Source organism: Copidosoma floridanum, unplaced genomic scaffold (genome assembly GCF_036245765.1).
Source record: "Copidosoma floridanum isolate Cflo_tuat_1 unplaced genomic scaffold, Cflo_Japanese_pri ptg000028l, whole genome shotgun sequence".
In the NCBI taxonomy this organism is placed as follows: domain Eukaryota; kingdom Metazoa; phylum Arthropoda; class Insecta; order Hymenoptera; family Encyrtidae; genus Copidosoma; species Copidosoma floridanum.
The window spans coordinates 53,849-75,422 of record NW_028321905.1 but is presented as its reverse complement, the minus strand read 5'-3'; the positions used below and the strand labels follow the sequence as shown (position 1 = coordinate 75,422).

The following is a 21,574-nucleotide window of genomic DNA, read 5'->3' as shown; positions in this document are numbered from 1 at the left end:
CAATAATGTCTTCAAAAGAAGGATTAGAGTGGTTCCAGGAACAGGAAAATAAGAAAAAAAAAATTTCAGAAGAAAAAGAAATGAGAAAAAAAATTAGAGAAGCAGCAGCTACAGTTAAAAAAGAAAGAGTGGAAGAAATGAAAAAAGAGAAAGCATTGAAGAAAGAGAGGGAGAAATCAAAAAAATTACCTGTTTCTAAACGAACCAAAAAATCTAAACAGTCCTGATACATTTACCATAAATATAAAACTTTTATTACAAATAACAAATTTTATTACAGAATATATTTTTCATGAAATTTATAGGTTAACACTAATAACTACCTTGTTGTGTATTTAAAAAGCATTAAGAACTGATAAATAAATCCACTTTTCAATCAATTGGCATCCAGCCTGCTTTATTTTATTCCAGAAAATCTTAAATACAGAGAAACTAGATAAAAACAGGGTCCATAATAGGAGGGGGGGGGGCTAAAACATGGACAGGGTCCATAATATGGGGGGCCAAAATGTGGACATGGACCATTATAGGGGGAGCCACAATATGTTCTAAATTCCCTGGGAGGGTCCATAAAACAGACAAATTTTTTTTTTTTTATTTAATAACTTATAATGAAAAAAAACAATTTTTTCATATTGAAAAAAGTGTATTTTGTAAAAAAAAAGTTAAATTATCTATGCGTTACTTTTTCATGGTTTTAATTTATCGACTTCTACGTATAAAATTTAATTGAACCTCGAACTTTACTTAAAGGGGCCATAATTGGGACACATACCCTAATGGGTGGTCAACTTTCTTAAGTATTACATCCAACTTTTTTTTTGCGAAGAGCCCACCCTCCTCCATTACAGTACTTAGAGCCTTAGTTTCAATAAAAAAGTTTTTGGTTTTCTTAAGTAACAGTTTTCATTCGGACATAGCTGTAGTATTAATTATGGCCTCGACATAGCTTAAACAAAAAATTTAAAATTCATCATCTTACCTTTCTCTATGTAATTTTTTGGAACCCATCCGGGGAGATCTTCTTCTTCCGGGACAATAGGCTTGATCGTCCCTGTACATGACACTAATCGGCCAAACTGAGATAGTTCATCTTGATCTGCAGGTGGCGGTGGTGGTAAAGGTGGGCTATTTGTACCATTACGATTTCCTTGAGAAATTTTGTGGCTCACTATACTATGAACATTGTAGTCCAAAACGTCTGAATTGATCAAAACCAATGTCGAGGGAGGAGCTGAAATTAAAAAATGATTGTATCAATACTCATTATTTTTATGACTCCAAACTTTTTTCATTTACTCTGCTATAAAAATGATCTTAGCTCTTACTTGTTACATAATCCATATACAATGTCGTAACGTTGCTAAGTAGAGAAACTTTAGCTTATTTTGGAAAAAAATAAATAAAAAATTTTAATGTATTGCATTTAGTTCAATGTATAACACTTCAAGAGTATTTTTGTATCCTAAATCCTTACTTGTACCATCTTATTACTTTTTTCCTAATCCTCCTCCTCTTTCACCAAGAAAATTTCACTAATACAGTTTGGTCATTATTCTTGCTAGATACTGTTTTCAGGGGGCAGCATCTGCCTTAAGTACACCACAGCTATTCTCAGATTTAATAAAAGGATCTTATTTACCTACCATGCACTGAAATCGACCATGTTTTCGTAATTTTTGAGCAAAATACGGATATTTTAGTTATTTAATCTTCACTCCCGAAATGACAGAATCATTAATTCATAGAATTAAATTAATTAAAATCCTATAAATAGATCGCTATCATGCCACACTGATGAGTTCCGGTTAGTGATCAAGGACGAAACGATTTCCTTCCTCTGTTCTTCTATTCCTTATTTTTTCTTCGAATACACCACACGCTCTATGATAGAGGCACCAAGTATAAATTTTAGCTGAAAGTTCAACTTAGTTGTCATTTAGAAAGTGCGTATGTATGTGTGGGTAGAATCTAATTGGACAGACAGGCGCAAATAAATAATTCTGCTTAAATCATCGAGTAAAATGCTGGAGTTAAGTTGATTTAATTTCAGTTATTTATTCTTATATTTCATGAAACTTAAGTGAGATCCATTTCGATATCTCCTTAACACTTTACTTTAGCTTAAAACACGCTTAAGAAGAAAATTTTTAAGCTTCGTACAAAACTGCATCTTATAGAGCACTGTAAAAAGATTCTGTAATTATGATGGTACTGAACAAGCAATGGTACGACAGCTATGTTGAAAAATCGACGAGTGCAAAGGAAAACCTCAAAAAAATCAAACACAAGCTGCTTATCCCAAAAAGCCATTAATGTCATAATACTAAACTACAAAAATTTGCTACAGTAACATAGAACAGCACTACATGCGACTCAAGAAATGTAGATATATCTCATAATTAGGTATCACCAGATGTGCAAGTCATGTGTCCAATTTTACAGTAGAAAAAAAAACACATGAACGCCACTTAAGAAAATATGCTTTTAATGTTGTATATCTTGGACGAGAATTGAAATTTAATATGATTTTTATTTGAATACTGTACCATTTTGTAGCTTTTGTATTTTACGTATGGTAAGGTAGGTAAAAACATCAGTATTTTTTTAATACTTTGTTTCATTGTTGAAGACAGAAAAGTTTACTTTATCTTTATTATACTTCTCTCCTTCCTTTATTATTAGATTTTCCAATGTTATATCAAATCCATCCTAAACTTTTGCAGTTTTATATAAATTAACAATTCTTATCATATTTCTAATATTATCCAGTCTTAGACTTTCATTAACGAATTCAAATTCCATGATTTTTTCACATCTTGCAAATATGTGTTCAAAGCCTCTTTCATCACCTTTACAAAATGCGCAGACTCTTTCCTTATTCTATAACCAAAATTTGTTGCTTACATCTAAGTTTTCACACCTCGCTATAGCTAGATGATTTATCTTTAAGCTTTTACGCTGAGGTAACTGGCTGTGCCTACACGCATAATACCTTTATACCTCGTATAATTTCGCGATTCTTTAATTTTGGGTTTAGAATTTTGGTTGTCCATGTCATTCATGAACTGTATTATCATACCTTTGAAATTTACTTTTTGGTTTTTCCAGATCTCTAGTAAGCGCTCAATAAAACCTTAGCTGCTTCAAAATTCTTTTCTTTCCACTCTGTTTGTACTCAATACTTCTCTTTAAAAGCATCTTCGTAGCGTAACTTTGTGAGCCTATCCTTTCGCTGATTGAAGGTTTGCTGATCAAAATAATCACCTTGAGATCCAAGAGTACCCTTACCTTTTTGATGCTTATTTCTTCCATTATCAAATATCTTGAACTTTATGCATTGTCACCTTTCTTTTCTTAAATCCTACTTGACTGTCCAGCACAACGTTTTTATCTTTCAGTTCCTTTACTTATATCCCTCTAAGTATCTCTGTGTATATTTTTCATAAATAGTGAGTAACAACGCGAATTTCTTATAATTGTTTAGCTCGTTTTTGTCTCCTTTTTTAGACAATGGTACAATAACTGCCATCTCCCAATCTGCAAGTATTTGCTCACCCTTCCGGTCCTTTATTAGTAGTTTCTTAAGTTTTTTGATTACCCCTATTTCTGCAAAAAAACATGCCTCATTTGGTATCCCATCGTACCCAGTAGCTTTTTTTTTTTTTGTTTGCTAATCGCTAGTGCTATTTCAGCCTTACTTAGTTTAACCTTCTTTGACGTTCCCTCTCCCTGTAACACCTTCTTTTTCTGGGTTCTTTCTTTTTCTTTTTTAATAGGTTTTGAAAGTGTTCTTTCCATGTAAATAAACTAACATTATTTTCATCGTTCTTTTCTATTATTGTACTTATGTTAAAATCTCCATACATGCGGGTCATTTCTTATACTCATTAAAGCTTCTTTTTTTTATTCTTCGAATTCTACTTCGTATCATAATGGATACGGAGGAGGAGAAACTCACAGATTCACAGTGATAATGGAAGTAAGTCCAGAATATTACAAACAGATAAGAGATAACAACTACAGAGTACTTGTTGAGTATCAAAGTTGTAGAACTATGATACGGTCAATAGTAAAACGTGCTATAATTGATCAAGATTTGATCACAATAGTTTCCAATACAATAATAAAACAGTATGCTTAAAATGTTCTGATAATTATAAAGTTACTAAATGCAGAACTGAAACTCTTAAGTGTATGAACTGTACCTACAGTAATATAAAACATGAAACTGCTTACGACGTCAATTATTAAACAAATAATTCTACAAAGCATGTAATCCCACAAAATAAAATAAAAAAACTAATTGATACAACTGATGATCCCATCGAACCTGCAATACCAGCATGGACTGGTAAGAAAGCACAGCGACTCAATAGGATATATAATTAACCGTTTTTATCGAGATCAACGAATAAACACGCTTATTCAAAACAATGGAGCAAAACGTAAATATGTTTGATGACGTGCTGACGGATATAGTCAAGCCGGAAGTTGTTACTGTGATATTGAGTCTTTTAAGGAGGACATAAGTAACAAAGACAAAATATTATACCTTAACATAAGAAGTTTAAATGCAAATTATGAAAAATTAGAAATCTTTATTGAGAGACTTATTATGAAATCGATTATAATTGTGTACGCTGAGTCATGGATTCTTGAACATTACAAGGGTACAAAGTATAGTATGATTTTAGAAAAATGAATAGAGCTGATAGACTAGTTGTATATATCAAGAACGAGATTAATAAAAACATAGAAATAATTGAAATAGTGAAACTACAAATGATACATACTCAAATACTGCTAAATAATGGAATCAATATAGATCTAACCTCAATATAGAGATACCACGATTTTGATTGCAATGAATCCAATTTGTGTGTTAAAAAGATTTTACAGAAAATGAAAAATACAAAGAATCACCTGATAATTAGAGATTTCAACATAGATATAGCTGAGTGCAATGTGATTGGTGAAGATTTTTAAAATAATCTAACGGGAAATGGATATTATCAAGGTCTTATTGATACAACTAGATCAAAAGATTCCAGTGAAAATAGCTGATATATTTATAATATTTTTATTAAAAAAAATAACTTTGAAACAAATACTTTTAAATTCGAACAACCAATACCTGATCATTATCCTTTGTTTATTAAAATCAACAAATATCTAAAAATTATAGAAGATAGACAAAATCTTCATTATAACTATTATAAACTTATAACAATAGCTAATAATTTGGTTTGGAAGGATATAAAATCAAGACATGAACTGAATACAACTGTTAATAAATTTATTGACGTGATATAGTATAATATAGAGAAAATTAAAAAAAAAATTAAATACAAATAGAAGAAAAGTAGCGTCCCTAGGAAAAATTAGATAACTTGTTTGATAATTAAATCTTGTAAAAATAAAGAAACTTTATATAAAAAAATAAAAAATGATGACCAAAAATAATCAGCTAAAAATTTTATATACCAATTATGTTAAGGTACCAGACAAAGTTATAAACGAGGCCAAAATAAAATACGATAAAGAAACCATCGAAGCGAATAGTAAAAATTCTAGGAAACTTTAGAGCATTACAAATTTGAAAGTAGGAAAAAAAAAAAAATAAAAAATAAAAATATAAAAAATATTTCTAATAAAAAAAGATATGTCGTAAGTGAACAAATTCAAAAGGCTAATTGTTTTAACGAGTATTTCTGTAAAAAAGGTGTAAATGTAAGTAAAAATATAGTAAAACCAATAACACACAGTTTTAAAATGCTGAACGAACGTAATATAAACTCGATTTATTTAAATTCTACAATTACTGTTGAAGTCTAAGAAAATCATAAAAGAATTAAAAAATAAAAATGGTGGAATTGAAAGAATAAATACAGAAGTTCTTCAGTTACTACCTGAGAATATTAGTGATGTACTAGCGCACATGCTTAATATGTGCATTAATAAATGGATATGGCTTAACGCACTAAAAATTCTTGATGTTACACCTATATATAAGTTTGGATACAAAAAATAAATGTCAAACTACCGTCCTATATTGCTTAAGTCTAACATAGTAAAAATTTTTGAAAAAATAATTTACAACAGGTTTATAAATTTTATATCTCACAATAATATCATTGCTGAAAATCAATATCATTTTACATAAGGAAAAGGATCGAAAGATGCACTAATTTGTGTAACCAAAACATTATATAATAACCTAGATAAAAGTATGCCCATTGCGATAAATTTTATACATTTGGCAAAAGCTTTTTAGTCTATGAGTCATACTATAGTGCTTGACAAGCTATATAACAACGGTATAAGGGGTAATGCATTAGACTTCATCAAAAGCTATCTTGACAATAGGTTTTAGTGTGCAGGAATGGAACAAGATCAGAGTGATTTAAAGAAAATTAATATTCATGTACCAGGAGGGACAGTATTACGTACTTTATTGTTTATAATATACATTAATGATCTTTCAACGGCTATGTTTAATGATTGTATTATGTCCTATGCCAACCGATACTGCAACTATTTCTGTTAGAGACTCTGGCACTTTAGTTCATAGTTATAAAGTTATAAGGTTTTGATTATTTTTTTTTTTTTTGGAAAACATTATAATTAAAGTTAAGGTAAGCCAGCCTGCAAACAGGTATTTGTATATACCTCTGCAGGGTTGAAAGGGAATTCATATGTTTCTATTGCTCAGCATGTTCTGTATTCTCTGGTTGTAAGTAAATAAATAAATAAATACTTTCTTTTGGAGGCAAGTTATTCTCCAATCTCTTTCAACCTTTACATAATCATCTTCACAAAATTTAACGATTCTCTAACAACACAGCTCTTTTTTTGCCTTTCTCTTTATATTCTTTTGCTTCCTACCTCACCATTTCGTATAACCGATTTTTCTTACCTTTATTTCAACAACTTTTTTAATAGATTATTTAAGTTACATTTTTTCAACCTCATCCATAACTCCTTGGTATCAATTATATTATTCTTTCCCTCTGTTTTGGTACTAGCTTTAAAAATGGAGCATATTTTATCTAACCACGAGTATAGATCTTTTGTAACGAGATCTCCCTCACAAATTTGTCCTGGGGCATTAACTGTTTTCTTCATTCCCCAGTCAATAGTCACTTCTACAGGCACATGATCCAACTTTAAACTTATTAACCATATGAAACATTTATTCATTAACCAGAACGTATTCTGTGACAGATTTTGCCCTGGAATTTACAAAGGCGTACTCCCCTCTTTCATTACCAATATTCATTCCAGTTAATAAAAATTAACCTCTTTTATAAATCACTAATACCCTTTCCTCACTACTTGCTACTTTTTTTTTACTGATTCTTTTTCTACTAATTTTAGTTATATCTAGCGACAACCCGCAGCTTAAATCACCCACTCTTACATTAAAATTTTTCTTAATTATTAGATTGCCTTTCTCTTAGAAATCTGAACATTCCAAGAAATTAATAATCTTAGATAGGACTCCTCTGTTGTATACGGAACTAATTCTGACACAATCAACCCCACCATTACGATCAGCTAATTTTGATTTAATGATACCGCCGTGGCAACCCTATGAAACAGGTTGTAAAAACGAATAAGAAGGAATTTTGGAATGCAGATTGGAGTAATCGGGATGTTAATGCTTCTTGCACGAAAGTATAGATTTCAAAGACCTCTCTACAAAAAAAAATTAGTTGCCAGATAAAACCGATTGCGAAAGTTCTGGCAACCCCTCTTCAAAGGGTATGAGAAATCATATTTTTTCTAGAAGTTAATTACAGCTAACTTTGAACGCGTCTGTATCAAATATTCTTTATTGAAAACAATACTCTATTTTAACTTGTGTGAGTCTCTAGAAAACAGAAAAAATGGTTACTTGATGAATAATTTTCTGTCAATTATTATTAACAATCAAAAAAAAAAATTTGAATTGTTTTCTCGCTTAATAATCATATATTATTGTATGCTAATAACGAAAAATAAGTTTTTCTTAAGTCAATATACAAGAACAAATAGTGTTAAAATGTAAATATTTTAAGGTAATTTAAAATTTTTCGCTGGCCTACAGTCTTAAGAATTTGAGACGTCCATGTATATAGGCATCTCTTAAAAGATGTGCGGAGGTAGAGTTCTGACATGATCAAAACTGTAGAGCATCGTGAGTTACCTAACACTAGAAACCAAGTGTACCTCGTTTTAATATTCATTGTACGAAATTGTCTTCGCATGGAGATGAAAATACAAGGGATTTCAATCAAGAAAATAAAGCAAGTTATGGAGATTTTTGTTAATTCAGGTAAGTGATACTTCAGCTATGTAGTGTTATTGTTGCCCAGGTAAAAAATAATTTGAATATTTTCAGATATTCATACATCATACTTTTTTAAACATTAATTTCATGATTCTCAAATATTATTGTTATGCTCTGCTACACAAACGTGTTTTTGGTCTTGGGCCTTTGTGGCTTGAAGGGTCACCGGTACCAGTACTGTTATCATGTTGGTTGAATAACCGTCATTTCTATGGACATTATTTAAGTTTGATTATAAAAAGAATTAACAAAACATTTTTTACTATACTTGTAGGCAAGCAACCTTTAGTAATACGTAGACCAACTGGTTTTTTTATTTCATATACTTATCAAATGAATTTTTAAGCAAGTAAGTGCCAGCGATAATGAGCTTAACTGTGTGATATTAATATTGTCAGCTCAACTGCTTATTGTAGTTTATTATGATAAAAACTATTTTTTGGAAACTAAGTGACGGTGATGCGAGGATTAGCCAAACCATTCATTAGTTTTGTGCAGTGATAGGATTATTTTACACGCGAATTAGCACTACTAAACTATTTTTTCATATTTGTATCAGATTTACCTTAATTTATGGAAAATCAAGTGCCAGCAATCAGTTACCACATTGTTGTTTAATTTAGTGTTATGAGTAAATAAATTATTAGGCTAGTATGCACCTGCAACACCTATTCTAAGTATTTTTTTCGTCCAAATAATACTGAAAACAATTTTTAAGCAAGCAAATGGTGACAATAAAAAATTAACCTGTTACAAAAACGTATTATTAAAAAATATACTTTAAGGCTAGTAAGCAGTAGCAATGCATATTCTAACTGCTATTTACGTTAAAACAATAATTCAATTAATTCTTGAGCAAGCAAGTGCAAGCAATAAACAACCAAACTGTTTTTTAAAGTTGTATTAGGAGTAAATGAATCAATTGGTGAGTAAGTGCCAGCAATATTAAGCCTTACTGTTATTGGAATTGTATAATAATTAAATTTTTTTTGGGCTTTTAAGTGTTGGCGGTAACTAAACAAACTATTTCTTAATTATAAATTTCAAGTGAACCAGATTTTAGGGTAGGAAGCTCTGTTTATTAGTAAGAAAGACAATAAAATTAATTTTCTTGCGAGTAAGGGCTAGCAGTGCGTTGCCCGAATAATTTTTTAATTTTCATAAAAATATAATTGTTTCATGAGCAAGCAAGTTCCAGCCATGAGAAACAAAAGTGTACTTTGATTCGACATAATAACTACAAAGATTCTCAGCCACGTTAGCTCCAGCAGTAATTAGCCAAATCGTTTGTGAGTATTGTTAAGCAATTAAATCAATGCTGAGGGGAGCAAGCGCTAGCCAGGGTTAGCCCAACTGTTTATAAATATTGTAAAATAATGAAATTCATTCTTTGGCAAGTGAGAACTTGTGGTAAGTAGCCTAAATGTTTTTTTATTTGTACAATGATTCGATGAAGTTGTAGTCTAGTAAGCACCAGCGTACAGTAGAAAGAAAAATACTTTTTTGGTAGAAAATTTACCTGCTCCTCAACTCTTAAACAGTTTTTTACATTTTTTTTCAATCAAAAGTAGAGTATTAGTCTTTAACGTGCAATTGCTGTTTTCATAATAGAATGAAATATAACCACAAAAAAACTATAAGCGGAACAATGAGAATTACTGATCATCTTAAAATACATAAAAACATCTTTTATATTTGACATAAAGTTAACAGTGATATGAGCATTTGTTCTTGTTACGCAGGAATGATAACCAAAAAATCTTAATATTTAGCCTGAATTGCAAAATAACTTTTTTTGTACTCATTTTATGTGAGGACGACATATATATACATATATATAAATATATATGAGGGATTCTTTGTAAGCGAATGACTCCCCCTTCTCCAAAATTGGTTTAATTTATTCAAGTTTAAAGGAAGGTCTGAGCATCTAGTTTTTAATGCCAAGTGGCTTATACATTGAGTCAACGTTCCTGATCCAATCTGGCTGCCTGGACCTACAGGTGACCTACAGATTTTCTTCAACAAAACTACTATAAATTTCGTAGCATGGATCCTGCAGGGGTCCAAAAATGCTATAATAGAGAGTCTTAAGCTCTTCTATCAAAATAAGTATGAAAAAAATTTTTTGTCTGCTATAAAATTGAAAATGTCAGCAGTAACACGTGACCTACAGCTTTCTTTCAAGAAAACTATTATCAACCTCGCAGCATAAACCCTACAAAAGTCTAAAAAGGCTTAAACGAAAAGTCTTCAGCTCTTTTATCAAATGTTGTATGAAAGGAATTTTTTTTCTGCTATGAAATCCAAAATGGTGGCAATAACACGCGACCAACAGCTTTTTTCAAGACAACTACTATGAATCTCACAGCCTAAATCTTACGTTTGTCTAAAAAGGCTTTGATTGAAAGTTTTGAGCTCTTCTATCAAAACGAGTATGAAGAAGATTTTTGTCTGCTACTAAACTCTGAACGGCGGCAAAAACACTTGCCTTGCGTGATTTTTTTAATCAAACTACTAAATAACTCACGGTATGAACCCTACAGGGGTCTTAAAAGGCTTAAATGCAAACTCTTCTAAAAAGATGTATAAAGAAAATTTTTTGTCTGGTATACAATCTAAAATGTTAGCAGAAATACGTGACCTACAGCTTTTTTACAATTAAGCTACCATAAGTCTCATGGCATAAGCCCTACAGGGGTCTACAAATGCTCAAATGAAATGTCTTGAGCTCTTATATCAAAAGCTGTGTATTTCTTGTTAGCTGTACAATCCAAAGTGGCGGCAAAACACGTGACCCACACCTGATTTTGACTAAAACTATTATGAGTGTGCTACATTTACCTGACTGAAGTCTAAAGAGATTTAAACGACAATTCTTAGTTTCATTCTCAGAAATCAGTCTGAGTTAAAGTTATAATTAAAAGTGGCATCAAAAACACGTCACATATGCGTATTTTTCAAAAATTGTAGGATAAAAATTTTTTTTTGTTCTACTCAGGTCCTAATTAAGCTGCAATAATTATTCATTAAATATGATGATAATGTTAACTTTGAGAATATATAACTGCTGTGGTTTCAAACTTGACATGTCGTTATTAGTTCTGCACCGATGTATTAATGCTATAATACGAACAAATGGATGTATTCTCCAAGTAGGGTATAGTTTTATGGTTTTATATATATTTTATTGTCAATATGGTGGCACTAACCACGTTATACTAGTATTTTCGGTACAAAACGAATTCCAACAAACATTTTTTCAAGGTTTATTAGGATGTATAGTAGCAGGAGAGTGATATACAATATTATTCAAAATAAAAAGTATTACTTAATAGTCTTTCGAACAAAATCGTGGCCAAAAACAAGTTGTATTCGAAATTCCTTGACCAACTCAATAAATGTTGTCAGATATTTTTATGATAAAAAAAAAGAACTCATGATGTGAATCATGAAATGAGAAACAGTTTGTAAATGATGATTAGTAAATTTAGCATTTTGTAGCAGACGAAAAATTTTGTTTATACTTTTTTTGATAGAAGAGCCAAAGACTTTTAATTAAAGCCTTTTTAGACAGCTGTAGGGTTTATGCCGCGATAATTATAGTAGTTTTATTGGAAAAAATCTGTAGCTCACGTGTTACTGCCACTATTTTGGATTTTATAGCAGACAAAAAAATTTTTTCATACATCTTGTAATAGGACAGTTGAGGGGGCTCCAGCGGGAGGAGTTAGGAGGTCACAGGTAGCTTAATTGATAGATAAAAACACGCTGATTCCAACGGTGTCCTGATTTACCCCTCTAACCCTGAAAAATTTTGAGATATTTGCTCTCAAAGTTCGTACATTATACATAGCCTCTCATAGAGCAACGTGAAAACATCGGTATTTTCTAACAATAATTAAGGAGTTACATTTCAGGACTGTAACTGTTTTATAGAAAAACATCTTAGCTTTCAGATGGTACCTTCAAAAATATAGGTAACCCTGGAAATATTTGAGATATTTTGTAAAGTATTGATCAAGTCATTGAATTAGCAGGGTCATGACGGGATGCCATCTTGTTGTTTGTAAGGCGCGCACTTTTGAATATTTCAGAATTACACTGCAAGTACTTACATAAGTTTCATGTCATTTGTAACTCTTTTTTAATCGTGTTCTCTTATGGATTACTTACACATATTTTTTTTTTTTAAATAAAATAGAACATTGAAAAATTTTAACTGAAATTATTTTTTATTTTATCAAAAATTGCGTCAATAATTTTTTTATTTGAAGTAACTCTTACTTTATTATTCACACTCATAGATAATAATGAGGTGATGCCATTTGTAGGGTCTTTTTTATATGCATCTACTAATACTTCTATTGATATCGATTCTTTGGCCATTTTATAAATTATCTTCTTATTAATAATACATTTTAATACAATAAATTTTTGTTTGTTATCATCAATTACTTTTTTATTTCTTTTTTGCTGTTGCAAAATCATTTCAGCATCCTGAAAGTCTTGATGACTTTTACAGTGATGTGTGATTTCTTTCATTTTTTATAACACAAAAAAACGAATTCTAAATAAAACGCTCTGTACGTGACAGAAGCTGCTGTTTGTTTACCATAGGTACGGACACATCAAATATATAGATGATGGTGCTCGCTTATATATACACGTATATATAGATATACTCACAGAAGTGATACCAACTAACCGAATAGTTTTCGGGTTGGTACCAGTGCTCACTGGAGCCCCCTTAAAACGTATGTCAGCGAAAATACAAGAGATGGCTACGGAGGAAGTAGAAAGTTTGTAAAATGAGGGCATCACCCAGAAATCGGCAAACGATTATAGCTCTTGCGCCAGTGATGATAAAAAAATCAGATGGTATGCACCGATTTTGTATCGATTTTCATGCCTTGAATAAGGTGATGACGCGCGACGTGTACCCGTTGCCAAGCATGGACGCGATTTCAGACAGACTGAGAGACGTGAGATATACATCGAAGATTGACTTGAGGCAGGCATATTTTCAAGTATCGATGGAGGCCACAAGTAGAAAGTATATCGTTTTCTCAATGCCAGAATCGGGACTGTGGCATTTCCTTTAGATGCCGTTTGGCCTGACCAATGCGCCGATGACCTTTTCACAGCTTATAAATGCGCTTTTTGGCCCTGATCGGTCTCCAGTTATCTTGAAAATCAAATAATAGCAGCCAGCAACTTTTTCGAGCACCTGCGCTATTTAGAACCTGTATTTCGACGTGTCACGGAAGTTGGCTTAGTGGTTAAAAGAGAAAAATGCAAGTTTTGTACAGCACGATTAACTTACTTTGGATTTACATTAAACAAAGAGGATCTGGGACTAGATTCCGAAAAGTTTGCTTCTATTTTGAAAGATCCAGTACAAAAGGATATTAAGCAGTTGCACCGTTTCTTGGGAATGGTCAGATGGTACAGCCGATTTGTAGATGAAGATTCCGAACTAAAAGTTCCTATAGCTCAGTTGTTACGTAAGAGGCAAGCATGCGAATGGCAAGAGAAGCCACAAGAGTCGTTTAAGAGGCTAAAGCGGGCGTTAACGGAAGTGCCAGTATAAGCGAAGCCGCATTTTTAGAAGTCTTTCATGGTACAGACTGACGCGAGCAACTATGTTATAGAAACCGTATCAGTTCAAGAAGAAGACGACGATAAACACCCGATCATATACATATGTTAGCCACGTCTTAATTTCAGCTGAGAAAAATAATAGCGTAACCAAGAAGGAGCATCTCACCAATGGGCGATTGACGCCGTGATTGATGCACTTTCCTAAATATCAGGCGTGGAGGTAGAAGTTGCAGCCTTTGAAAAAATTAGTGACTAGTGGTACATTAATATCTTGCGAAGGATGTCAAAAAATCCGGTAAAATTTAAGGATTGGCCAGTTAAGGACAGGAAATCGTATACACATCAGGCCGATTCTCTATTAGATCCAATAGTGCATCAAGAGGAAAAGTGGCAACTGGTAGTGCCAAAAGAACATACGGAGCGTGTGATGACTGATGCGCACTGTATCCCATTGAGTGGACATATAAGTACAGAAAAGACTGAGTAGCACGCGAGTATTTTTGCCAATGTATGTATGATGACGTTAAGATTTTTGTAAAATCGCGCAAACTGTGCCAGAAATTTAAGATACCACAGACGGCTGATGGGAAAGCAAATCGTTGAAAGAACATGGACCGTCGTGGCGGAAAATCTAAAGGAGTTTCCACCGCAGAACTAGAGTTTCCACCAAGCAAGAGAGGTCATAAGTACTTTATAGTCTTTCAAGACTTATTCATGCGGTGGATTTAGGCAAAACCTCTACAAAAGTTAAATGGAAAAAGTGTAGCACGAGCGTTGGAAGAGTTAATTTTATTTTGGTGGGAAACGCCAGATTATTTTTTGACTGACAATAGCCGCAAGTTTGATGACAAACCAATTGCCAAGATCTTAAGAAGGTACATATTACAGCATTTTTCACGCGTGAACAAGCTGACGTTCAACATAGACAGCCACGACTGTGAGCGCTGATCATCGTCACTGAGATGTGCACGTACATGAGTTTCGACATGCAGTCAATACCAGGACTAAAGCATCTTTAAAAGTTTTCCCAGCGTTTTTGAATTAAGATAGACACCCTAAGGTGACGAAAAGCTTAATCCAAAAATTTGAATCAGGGGAACCACTAGAGAGAATTTCGACTGAAGCGTGGGAAGATCGTGTAAAAAAACTTGATGCATTACGCGATTTGGTAGCCAAGCGCATCAAATTATATTTCATAAGCATTGACTGATGTAGATTTGTGCAATGTTATCTGTGATATCACTGTACATTGTGAATTTAAATGACTTATATTAATCTTTTATCATTGACTCGTTTGAGCGTTGTAAGCGTATGTATTTAACTGTGATATCTCGTTTAAACATTAAGAGCGATATAGACTATATATCGAAACTTTTGTACTTCTCTAAACAAATAAATCTACTTTTAATTCCAATTCTAAAATACGAGATTAAGGCAGGAGAAATATTATAATCAGGGGGTGAAGAGACGTGCATTTTAAAAAAGGTGCTCAAGTGCTGAGGCAAACTCATTTTTTATCCAAGGTGGCAAAAAAACTTTCGGAAAAATTAACACCACAGTTTAAGGGTCTGTACGAAATTATAGCAGCCAAGTCGCGAGTCGTTTACATATTACGATAAAGGAATATTCTTTCCTTTCAAGCTGCAAAGTAGGTAACAATGCGATGTAAAGGATGAGGTAATTTTCTTTCGCAACTAAACCCTTATTACTGTGCTTTTTTGTCTTTACCTTATGTGTTATTCCTTGAGGATTGCTCTATTTAATTCTACTTTTTTTTTTTTTTTATTTATGTGAGCGTACGGTTAATGCCAAGTGAGTCAGAGGAGGCCAGAACTCTAGTCCTCCCTCGTCCCACAGCCCGAACCACTCGGCCCGTCTGTCCCTGGGTCACCAACAATCATCGGTAATTTTCCTGTCCACCCCTCTGAAAACCCGAGCTACCGAGTTCTGAAGGATCTCCTTGAGTCCCTCAGTGATTTAAGAGGCCAGCGGATAGCGAAGAGGTTGATTTGCATGCAAGCTTAGCAGATGTCTGATGGATGCCCAAAAGTGCAAATCAGGAGTTCCACCAGGTTTCCAACAGACTTACCGGTAACGCCCCGGATTCAGACCTTATTCCTCTTTATTCCTCTAAATCCTGCTGCACCTATTTTTGACTTGATTGAGCAAGAAGAGTAGGACGAGATCAAGAACCTTGTTGGAAGCCATAAAAGAGAAGCAGGAGTCACTTCACCCACACTGGGTCGAATTCATGCACACCCACGGGCCAATGATCTGAAATCTCTGTCAGATAGCAAGATCGATGAGTTTATCTGTAGCAGAGTGCTGCCATAAGTGCGAGACTTTACTGCCCTCTCTGAGATGTCATGCATGCTCTCCCTTTTTCCCATAGACGGAACTAATAGGGAGAGTGCCAGTGACTTGCGGGTGAAGGCACTGGAAGCTTGGACCATGACAATATCCCAACGCTGGTTCGGCTCTCACTTGGATACATAGGGGGAGAGCCACGGAATCTTGAGCACAAGATAAGGGCCATGGCAGATGGCTGACAGAGATCGCGGGAAAGCAAAGAAGGTGGAAAACGAAGGCTAAAGGGCCACAGGAAATGCAGCTGAGCGACTCTGAGTCGCTCAATTTTCCTTTTCAGTCATCCTTTCCTGGCGAAGCTGGGCCCCTTGTGTACGTAGCCCATTTTAACTTTCCACCCGTCTTCAGAGTGCAGGCTTTCTTTTTTTGAGACATTATGAAATTCAGCTGTCAGCGATTCCGCGGTATCGACATCCTTGGTTCAACCCCCGCAGGCTCACTACCTGTGGCCTGGAGAAGCATCCCAGATCCTGGCAGGTGTAGGTCCCATGGATTGGGAGGATAATGAGCCAAAACATTTATAACTATCTTAGCCAACAAATCAATTCTTTAGACGCAGGTTTCTTCGGCTCTAACATAAGAGAAAGCCTTTTTTAGGATAGGTTACATAATGTCATAGAAGTTGCAAAGGTACACTAAAGCTTAGGGCTTGCTTAGTAGTTAAAAAAAAAAATAAGAAAAAAAAAAAAATCTACCAAGATTTGCGCTGTCGGCAAATTTTTAAACATAAAAAGTCACTGTAGCCCAACTGTGCTCCACCTAGACAGGAAGCTAGGATGCCATGAGACCAAATCTCAAGAGGGGTTCTTGTCAGTTAAAACAGAGAGGGGTGATGTTCCGAGAGATGAGGATAATACCTACCAAACCGAGGGTGGAGCCCCCGCCTCATGCCTACTTCACATACTGGGTACGTGGACATAATTCAGGAAATTGCGACTCACCTTTAGTCCGTAGGTGCGTCAGTCGGCACCCCCTCTCAAGCGAAATGCGATTACGATCCATGTCAGAAGGCAAATTCCATGTCCCCACTGCCAAGGTACTACTCAGACGTGGCCTCGCACGAATATGCGTCCAGGAAAAACGCGAAAATAAAGAAGCAAGATCGGTGTTACTTTCACTTACACGAGTCTCAGGCTTATCATGGAGTCAATCCCGAGTCATATCTACACTCGAGGATCGGGTGTGCACAACCCCCGCAAAACATATACCGTGTTAGAAAATGTCAAAGCGTTCAGTGGCCCTTCCCCCAAAATACGGTATCGCGGGTGCAAAGACGATTAGGAGTGGATAGAGCGGTGCAATAATGTACGTATCGTATCCTATCTGCCCACTTTCCCTGGTTCAGCTTAAACCCAGGCATTTCAATTCATGTTCTTGGAGGAGGAGGAGGAGGCAAAGAAAGTGGAGAGATGACGTAGGTAAATGCCAGGCAACCCTAGGTGCTGTGTGTGAAAAAATAAATAAATAAATAACAGTAAAATATATACAGGTAGTGCAAATTGACACTTGTAGGTTTAGCTATAGAGTCTTAATTTATTGCGCCGAGAAATTAGAAAAATAAAGATTTTGGGAGGGGTTCACGCAAGGTGAATGATGGTGACAAAGAGCCAAGTAAGTAGGTCGATCTGGTCAATACGAAGCTTAAAAAGGAGAAAACGATAGCTTCAATGCAGTAACACTGGTTAATATTGGGTAATTGCTTATTGTGCCAGTCGAAAAAGAAGAGAAAAGGAGAGAGTTAATCAGTCGTAGTTGTATTAGAAATTAATTGTACACTTGGGCCAGAGAAGCACCCCCTTCCCTAAATCACAATACCTCGCCAGATACACGCCGTTACAAGCAGGCCTAGGTCACGATCTTTATCCAGGACCACGTCGAGAGGAACTAGCAGCTAATATATCAACTGACAGGAATAAGGGTCTTTAGACCCCAGCAACTTACTCATAACGTTTTTCTGCTAACGGTTGAGTTTAATTTTGGAGTAGATTGGAGCATTTAAGGAAATGTCTGTTTTGAGGGAAGGGGTATAAGTAACAAAGTCACGTTTTTTCCTCAGAACCTGAATTCATGTGAGAGAAAGAGAGACAGCGACTAATTATCAGATGACGCTGGTAGCCGAAGGAACAGAAAAAAAAATATAGACATATTAAGCTTAGTCAGATAAGTGTGTAAAATTGTAGTTGTTAAATGAATTTGTAGGTATGTTCTATGGAAAGCGAAAGAAAACACAAATAAGGCTTGTGCATGCCAATATTTTACTTGTAATATGAACATTGTACCGTACTTAGTTTCTTAAAAAGGCACTGACGTAACTAGCGCATGGGTACGAGGGTGTGTGCGCGCGTGCACGCGCGCGCGTGTGTGTGTGTGTTGGAAATTGAGTGTAGTGTAGCCTTGTATTGATTAGTGACAATAAATAAGAACGTCGGCAAAGATTTTCTTATGTTGGGATTCATGTTTCATAGGTGGTTTTTTTAACCAAAAGCCGCTGCTATCCAACCAGCCACCTGTAACGGGACCCCCTTTTTGCATACGAAAGGCCTAGCCAAATAAGGAGGATAAAACTGCCTTAGCTCTAACAACTATGAAAAAATTTATGTAATTAGTGTACTATATAAAAAATTTTTTTTTTTAATTTTCCGGACCCCAATCCATTCATAGGTTCACTATAGGCCCTAAATGGTAAATTTTGGTTTTTTAAAGATATCTCCGCTATTTTTCAACCGATCCCAAAGATTCTTATTGAATTATAAAGACAAAAATAATTCATATTAACTGAAATTTTTTCAAAATTTTTGGCACCAAATTCAAATTTTAGAAAATGTTTGAAATTTTCAAAATAGCGTACTTCTAAGAGTTTTATCGGTACAGACTCAAAGAAAATTTATAAATTGTATTATATTATATTCTATTGCTATGAATTTTTCCATATTTTTTGAAACTTGGCAACCTGGATGAAACAAATGAAAACCACTTTTTCACCCATTTTTTCGCTATAATGGCTTCAATATGCCTTAAATGAACTATAGAAAACATTGATATATTTTTTAGCACTTTATTTAAGCTATTTATACTTTAGAATACTTTATTAAGATGTATAGTTACTTAGTGAAAAGAAAAAAAGTTTGTAATTAATAAAGTTGAAAATAATGTGAAAAAATAATTCCAAACAGAATTGAGTGTACGCTGAAAATCAGTTAGAGTAACAGGTTCGTGCAAAGCATTATTTAAAAAGATGTATGTAACTAAATACTTTCATTATATAATATTTGAACTTCTGTTTTTCGTTCTTAAACTAAGTTCTGTCATCTACATGCTTAGGAGATATACTGTCCAAGGGCGATTTGTGCGAGGCCACCGTCTACACTCACCTACGCGTACGGAAAAGGCCGGAGAGAAAAGGGTATAGTACGATAGGATCTTGTTTTGATCAAAATAGATATAAATTTTTTTTTTTTTATTTATATTAGAGTGGTCTACGTCTGGCTCCTTTAATAAGGGTACTACTATGGGCACTTAGCACTTGGGAGAAGGAAGGGAAAGAGGGATGGGACGCCTCCCATTACTGAGAGGGGGTAGGGAGAAAATAGGCAATTATTGCTGCGAGAAGGTCGCCTAAACCCTTCTCGAGGAGCATTGCGTGGTGAAAAAGTACATGTGAAAAATCACAGAGGTACTTGCCCGAGAAAGTCGCACTATGGCCGGGAATCGAACCACGGTGTCCCGCGGGCCAATCCACGACCTAGCCGACTGAGCCACCGCGCGCTCAATAGATATAAATATTGACTGTTGCAGTAATTAATTGCAAACCCTTTCGTTTGATGCCCATATCATGGGGGTGGATTTCAAGCAGCCGGTCCACCATCTTGGGGAGGTGGCCGTATTGGATTTGTAATGACGTTTCTCAGCTAGTCATGTATTGTCATCAGAACTCAGAGCGTGTGCCAAATTTCATCCCAATCGAAGACCGGGAAGTGGGTCAAGTTAAAATTCCAAGATTTTCCTACATACATAGTTAGTTACAAGTAAAGCTAAGAAAAGCGTGTTAAAAACATTTTAAAAGACATGAAGTGAAACACTATGAATATAAATTGTATAAATGTAAAAACTGTTCTCATGTCTTAAACCAGTATCCAGGGATGGGTGAAACCGTGATCACACGTATGCATAAAAGAGCTGTGGATTGCAGATTGCGTCGAAGAAAGTTTTCTTACCCTTATAAGTTCGACTGGTGCAGAAAAGGCTTATTGGACTACGTCAAAGAAATTGAAAGTATCATGCATAAGCGTTGAGAGTACATTGTTTACATGTAGCTGAATAGAGATTCTATTTCGCACTCAGCTAAGAAAAAAATGAGCAAATCTTGTTTTCTGATGTCTAAGGGTGCTTCTGTGTGACCGTATCAGTTTTTTGCTATGCTAATCAATACATTTGAAACAAAATGTAATAGTTTCTATAAATTATATTTCGATAACATAACAATTTTTAACTTTTGGTAACTGATTTCAGCATTGATTTAGCACTAATATTTTTGATAGGGGTAACCACGTTCTATAGATATACAATATTTTGTACCACATCTCCTAATACTACATTTGTCGTCTATAGCCATTAGCATGCTATAAGTATTATAAACAAATGAAAAAAGACTGCTTATTCCAATCGTAAGATTCATAAGTATACAAACGACGTTTTTAGTAACTCTTGCACGTGACATAGGTTTTTTTTCCTTATATTAAAAAAAATGGTGTAGTAAAATCACTATGCTTAGCATAAGATAAAGTAAAAATCTATGCTTTATATAGGGATTCCGCGATCGGTTCGAAAAATGTTGCTTCCAGATGATAAAATTAAACGTCAGGATATGAATTTTCAGGGAGGCTGAAACCTTCAGAAATCTTTTGCGATCGTGTAAGTAATTTTATTATCCTAATCGTAAAAGTCACATCTTTACTATGAGAAGTACCAGAAGTACCATCGGACTGGTAATTATTCTATTTCCAACAAAAAGATTATGTTATTATCTCCATTATATACACCCATTACTTTTGCATTTATATAAATATCTTTATTATTGTGTTAAAATAGTATTAATACTTCTAAATAAGTTTATAGAAATACTGACTTTCATTACAAAATTTTAATGAATAACTTAATTTTAAATATTTAGGTAGCTTATTACAAATGATATTTTTGTTAGAAAAATTGTTTCATTAAAATAAACACTGAGCTACATGAATTGAAATATACTGTTAACATAAAATAAAT

At 34.1% G+C, this 21,574-nt stretch overlaps 1 protein-coding gene across 1 annotated transcript in view; it reads right to left on the bottom strand.

Annotated features, from left to right (window-relative positions):
• Positions 1–21,574, bottom strand: part of LOC106637204 (uncharacterized) — a 102,574-nt gene that overhangs the window by 39,283 nt on the left and 41,717 nt on the right. The window contains exon 3 of the mRNA XM_089595768.1: positions 983–1,234. Within this exon, the coding sequence (XP_089451894.1) occupies positions 983–1,234 (252 nt within the window). The remainder of the gene's footprint in view (positions 1–982; positions 1,235–21,574) is intronic.